This window comes from Pelmatolapia mariae, linkage group LG2 (assembly GCF_036321145.2).
Source record: "Pelmatolapia mariae isolate MD_Pm_ZW linkage group LG2, Pm_UMD_F_2, whole genome shotgun sequence".
Taxonomy (NCBI): domain Eukaryota; kingdom Metazoa; phylum Chordata; class Actinopteri; order Cichliformes; family Cichlidae; genus Pelmatolapia; species Pelmatolapia mariae.
This window is the reverse complement of record NC_086228.1, coordinates 23,880,497-23,886,800: the sequence shown is the minus strand read 5'-3', so window position 1 is coordinate 23,886,800 and position 6,304 is coordinate 23,880,497. Positions and strand designations below refer to the sequence as shown.

At 43.0% G+C, this 6,304-nt stretch overlaps 1 protein-coding gene across 1 annotated transcript; it reads left to right on the top strand.

The window, feature by feature from the left end:
- Positions 1-658: 658 nt before the first annotated feature.
- Positions 659-4,229, top strand: prss23 (serine protease 23). Its single transcript, XM_063486295.1, has 2 exons — positions 659-890; positions 2,587-4,229. The coding sequence occupies exon 2, from the start codon at positions 2,604-2,606 to the stop codon at positions 3,705-3,707; it is 1,104 nt and encodes a 367-aa protein (XP_063342365.1). The 5' UTR covers positions 659-890; positions 2,587-2,603; the 3' UTR covers positions 3,708-4,229.
- The last annotated feature ends 2,075 nt before the right edge of the window (positions 4,230-6,304 follow it).

Here is a 6,304-nt window from a genome sequence, read left to right as displayed (position 1 = left end):
AAACGTAAACTTATGCACACATTGTTTTTTAGAGTCATTAAAGATGCATGCTGTAAAAAGCCCCAAATTACCATGACATTCATGCCCACAATGAGTGCATGCAAATCTCTGACCAGAACTGAAAGCCTGATTTACAAAAGGAGATTTACAATATGTACTGTCGCCAATATATACTGCTTGCTCAAAGGGAGTTGTTTGATTTTGGGGGTTTTTGCTCTATTATTGTAGGGTCTTTACCTTACAATATGATGCACCTTGAGGCAACTGTTGTTGTGATTTGGTGTTATATAGCTAAAATTGAATGAAATTGAATCGAACTGAAACTTTCTTGCTTTAAATTGAAATGTTTGGGCAGCCTGAGGAACATTCAGTAGAAAATTGATTTGTGATTTGACATTTATCATGTAAAACTTCGCATGTATTTTTTAAAAGAAGGAAAACTTTATAAACCGTTTAAAACCAGTACCATTCAGCACCATTCAGTCAAAAAGTCCGTTTTAACTCTGTCTTATAATTAAACCTGTAAAACTACAGCGCGTGCTGCCCCTCGGCACCCTGGCAGGCGGGAAATGAGGGGCACTAGGACCGCGAGGCCGGCCGGTGCATGAAGAGAAAACACTTGTTTTCAGGCTCGAGGTTTTATTTGTGGCGCTCAGGCTGAGCAGAGCAGGTTTCACGGCACGCCCCGAGACTCGCTCCACACCTGGAGCTGCATGTGCACGCGCTGTAAAAGAGCCTATGAGATTTACCTGTCGGAGGTGGGAGAAAGTAGCTAACCTGTCAGCGCAGAGGTGGAGGACAACCTGGGGAAATGATCCCGAAGGAGTCGTCTGATGGGGAGGAGAACTTGACTTGGATGTAAACACGGACTATCGATCTCTAATCAGGAGGTAATAATGGGAGGCTTGGCTGGGAACTGCTGCTGTGTCTCTACTGGGATACATAAAGCGCTAAAATCGAGTTACATTCACATTTACGAATTATTTTTGTACGTGAACAATTTCCTGAATGAGGTGGTTGAAAGATTTTCTAAGAAGTTTTTTAAGCAAACTTTGAGCTACGGTCCATCTCACTGCAGCATATGATCTATATGGACTAGATCAGATGCTGATCGGGAAGTTTTCTGCAGGGTTTTAGATACTTGCCTTGGATGATTGTAGATATTTAAACTGTTCTAAATGACTTGTTGACCTATAATCAGCTAAACAAGTCTCTCACGAATGATAACCAGACATTTCAGGAACAAGGTAAAAGCTGAAATCAGTTTTTGGCAAGGTAATTTCTATATATGCTTTAAAAAGTCTCATTGAGATTAAAAATCTTCTTTTCTGGAAAGACCTGGGGTCAGCAGAAAGGGCAACAAATATGATATAACAGCTCTATAAATATATTTTAAGTGTAAAAAAAGGAAATGGATTGTTTGTAATGTAGGACACAGCCATTTCTTTATCTTATCCTAACTGCTTACCAAAATAAGTAAAAACAAATCCAAACATCAGGACTCACTTCCTGTAAGGGCTAGACTTATTGTATTCCCCCTTTGATATGCAATACAAAAACTGTTTGCACTTGGTCTGCTCTCAGGTTACTGCAGTGGCCACAAAGCCACACCTTTCCCACCATCTTTCCTCCAGATTAATGTGTCTTTTCCTGTGTTTTCATCTTTATTTATTTTCTATCAAAATAGTTCTCTAAAACATTCAACATTAAACAAAAGGCTGTGAAAAGACAATTATTTCATTTATTTTACATCTTAAAACATGGATTACATGTCTTCCCAGGCTGTTACCACTTTGAATGTCCTCACAGCTGCCATGGAAGGATATTTGTACTTTCCCAGCTTACAGGACCCCTTTGTTGCAGCTCTACCTCCGTTACAGTGCTTTATGGGGCAGCTCATAGGTGTGTGGACAGGCCCCACCCTGTCTTTAGTTAGGAGTAATGCTCTGTTCTGCTGCCCTGCCTGGACTTGTAGCCTTTTCACTTTTTTTTACACACCTGCTCTTTTCGTGCCATGAGTGCCTGGGGATCCACAGTCTTTAAAGGGGATCAAGTGTCTGCTTATCCCTGCTAATCTGCCCTGAAAGCCCGAAAGCCTTGTGTACGCTGTAACATAGTTAATGTTTAATGAAAAATACCTCCTTACAGCCGAGTGCCTTTAAAAACTCTCAAGTTTGTTAAAGAAGTTTAACAAACTTGAGTTTTTTAGAGCTTTTTTTTCTGACTCTTTCACTGACTTTTCTTTTAATTTGTCATACATTAAACCACGTCTCTGCTTCCACTGGGCTGAAATCCCATTTTCCTGGTAATCTATATTGAAGGAACAAGAGGTTCATTGTTGCCTCTCCACACCACATGAAGTTCAGGCCTGCGTTGCAACATAAAACTTTCTAAGCTGACCTCACTTGTGGCGTGATTTACAATCAATAATCATCTGAAAACAAGTGCAGATTTATGAAGGGATTAGAGTTTGTGTATTTCTGGGGCATCTTGTTTGGGAATGTTTTCCACATTTGTCGTTCCTGGCAAACGTGTAGGAATCCATGCGATCTCAGAGATGCCTGATCATTTTCTGCGTCCTTTCAGTGTTTTCCATCACCACGATGACGCCGTCCGGGAGCTCCCTCCTGACTCACCTGCTTCTTCAGCTCCCCCTCACCTTCTCTCTCCTCCACCCTCCTCCAGCCCACGTCCCCACGCTGGTCCCTCACGCTCCAACGCCTCTCGCCCGCTCCCGCTTCAGTGCTCACGCTCAGCTGGATTTCACCACTCACTGCAACGCAAGTTGCTTCCACAGAGGAGAGCAGGAAGAGCAGCTCACGGAGAAACTGGCATTCGAGACCTTGTACGCCGACGGCTCGCGCACTCTCACCACGGTAGATGTGGAGGATGACGCAGAGTTCGGAGGAGCTCACCCTTCGCCCCGGAGAGTGAAGCCCAGGCGTGTGAGACGGCAGATCTATGGAGCGGATGGCCGCTTTAACATACAAGGTGACAACTTCCTGTTGGATTACCCCTTCTCCACAGCTGTGCGGATCTCCACCGGCTGCACCGGCGTTCTCGTGTCTCAGCGGCACGTCCTTACAGCTGCACACTGTGTGCACGATGGGAAGGATTATGTCAATGGGGCGCGAAGGCTCAGGGTGGGCTTCCTGATCCCTCCATCCATCAACGGCACAAAAACACACTTTACTTCTGCCAAGAAGCCTCTGGTCCACTGGGTGCGGGTGAGACGCACCCGTGTGCCAAAGGGCTGGATCCAGGGTCCTCAGGAGGTTAGCATGGAGTTCGATTATGCCCTGCTGGAGCTGCGTTGGCCTCACCGTCGTCCCTTCATGCGCCTCTCTGTGGCTCCGTCCTCTGACGATCTGGCAGGCCATCGCATCCACTTCTCCGGTTTCGACAGCGACAGGCCCGGGCAGCTCGTGTACAGGTTTTGTCCTGTGGAAGAAGAGTCCAACGACCTGATATATCAGCACTGCGATGCCCGACCTGGAGCCAGTGGCTCTGGAGTATATGGCCGAGTGTGGGACAACAACTTAGAGCGCTGGGAAAGGAAGGTCATCGGCATCTTCTCTGGACACCAGTGGCTGGAGATAGATGGCGAGAACCGGGATTACAATGTGGCAGTGCGCATCACTCCTTTAAAGTTCGCTCAGATCTGTTACTGGGTTCATGGAAACCGGCTAGACTGTGTCCAGGACTGAGAAAGACCAAAGGCAGGAGGTTTAAAGCAGAGCATGAAAAACACAATAAAGCTCAAAATGACTTTAAAAAAAACACACACAGGGTCAAATATCTGATCCATTTCAACACTGAGTTATTTCTCTCTGTCTTTAATTTGCTCCCTGTAACCTCTGGGCCTATTAAATAAACCAGCCTGTGAGATCATCAGAACGGCATCTTTTAATATGTTTTCACTCGCAGTCAGATTAATAAGTCAGTGTTTCCACAGCATTAACAGAAGCCACTTTTAACAAGAGGGGGAAAAAACACTGTAACTCATGTGTGTGTCAGTAGCTGCACATTATTTTCCTACTGTGGATAAATGTAATCCACCAAGGCTGTATTTGCATCTTTCCTGCTTTGGCTTTGGGGACTTGGTTTTTGGTATCTTGAGAGCGGAGACAGTTTGCTGTTCTTGGTCCGGACTGGAAACACAGAGTTTTGACTTTATTTTATTTTTAAAAAAAGATGCTTGGTATATTTTAATAAACAGAGATTTATAACTGTGCGTGTCCATAGTCTTGACTCTGGTTCAGGAGTGGTGCTGTGCTGCCCTCCTGTGGTCATAACACCTGCTGCCGCTGTGGAGGAGTGATGATCCAGTTAGAGGAGTCTGCAGAACTGCAGAACAGAAGAGGCTGTGCCTCAAGCGGAGGCTCAAACCTGTCTGAATGGGCTTTGCAAAATGAAGGCGGTGTGCATTTTGGACGGTTCTCATACCAAAGCACTCTATACTACAAACCACATTCACTCACACATTTATTTGTTTTAGTCTATGCTTTTAAGCACTTTCTAGCTATCATTCTTTTGCACTGTGTTCAGTGTCTTACCAAAGGCTGGAGATCGAGCCACTCCACATGTGATCGGTAGGGGACCAACTCTACTCCACTCTACAATGAACCATTAAAGACAGAAAATTGTGGTTTTAAAAGTCAATAATCCATAAAAGTTGCTGTTTTTCTTTTTTTTAATTGTGGGGCAGAGTTTAGGTAATGAGCTGCCAGTTATTATGGCAGCATTTCTTTGTAATATGGAAAAACGGAGACGTCTTACTCTTATTAAGATATCTCAGGCTAGGTGGGTGTCAGTAGTTGACATTTAGATGTTCAGATGTGAACATTTTCAAAATCTACTTAAAATTTGTTATACTTAAATAAAGACAAGCAATTTTTTTAATTTGTTTTTTTTTTAAGGGTTATTAAGAGATAGTTTCGCAGGCTGATCCTGATTAAGACAATTTAGGCTATATGTAGCCCAGGAACTAAAAACAGATCGGCACCCCTTGTTTTAGACTGAGAAATCCAACACAGGAGTGTCAACATGTGACCTAGATGGCTATGCAAACTAAAGACATTAGTGTTAAAGAGGGCACACAGAGGTGTTTTTTTTTTTTTTCAAGTTACATGATTTTATTGTATTTATTTTATGATCCGGCTCATTTTAAGGTAAACTGAGCTGTCTACCTGCAGAAACTGCAGTCCAAATTCCAGGTTAGGACACTGTAAAATGTAAATAAAAACAGAACGGTTAGCAAATCTCATAAAGCCATATTTTATTTACAATAAAACATAAACACAAAACGTTTAACATTTTAGATAAAAATATTATTTAATTTTGAATTTGCTGGTGGCTCAAAAAGGCTGGGCTAAATCGTGAAGATTTTTGAATATCTCATTATCTACAGTACATATTATCATCCACAGATGAAGAGAATCTGAAGATATCTGTGTGCACAAGGAACAAGGCTGAAAATCAATATTGCATGCCTGTGATGTTCGGGGACTGAGGCAGCGCTGCTTTAAAAACACCCACGATTCTGTCATGGAAATCACTGCACGGGCTCAGGAGCACTTCCAGAAATCATTGTTTGTTAAAAAAGTTCACTGTTTAGTCCACAAATTCAGCTTAAAGCTCCATCATGCAAAGATGAAGCAATGGAAGCATACATTGCTTCATCTTTGCATGATGGAGCTTCATTGAAAGCTTGCATATTTCAGCAAGACATTGCTAAATCACATACTGCTTCTATTACAACAGTATGGCTTCACTGCAGTAGAGTCCGGGTGCTGAACTGACCTGCAGCCCAGACTTGGGAGTGGCTGAAGCTCAGGAGGTAAAGCAGGTCATCTGTTAATTGGCGAGATGCCATTTCGATACCTGGCTCCTCCAGTCTGCAAGATAACCCCAAGTTGCTCTCTGCATCCATCGGTGTGTGAATATTAGATAGAAAGCACTTATGGGTGTGTGTGGGTAAATGACACAAGTTACATAAAGTGCTTTGAGTAGAAAAGCGCTATGCAAGAACCAGTCATTCTACCGCCAACGGAAAACATTTGGAGACTCCATGAGACAAAATAAATGAGAGACTGATGATCAGCTGGAATCTTTCCTGTGTTCTTTTGTGAATAAATTTTGTGTTTAGGATTTGCAAATCATTGCATTGTGTTTTTTATTTTCCATTTTGATTTTACAGCATGCCATTTTTTTTGGGGGGGGGGGGGAGAGAGAGACTGGGGGATGTAGAATGAATTTTTCTTATTAGACCAAGGCCGTCAATTAGTCAAGCAAATATAGTCAA

Excerpts from the sequence above, each read along its gene's own strand:
- prss23 (XM_063486295.1), top strand. The coding sequence starts at position 2,604 with ATGACGCCGTCCGGGAGCTCCCTCCTGACTCACCTGCTTCTTCAGCTC.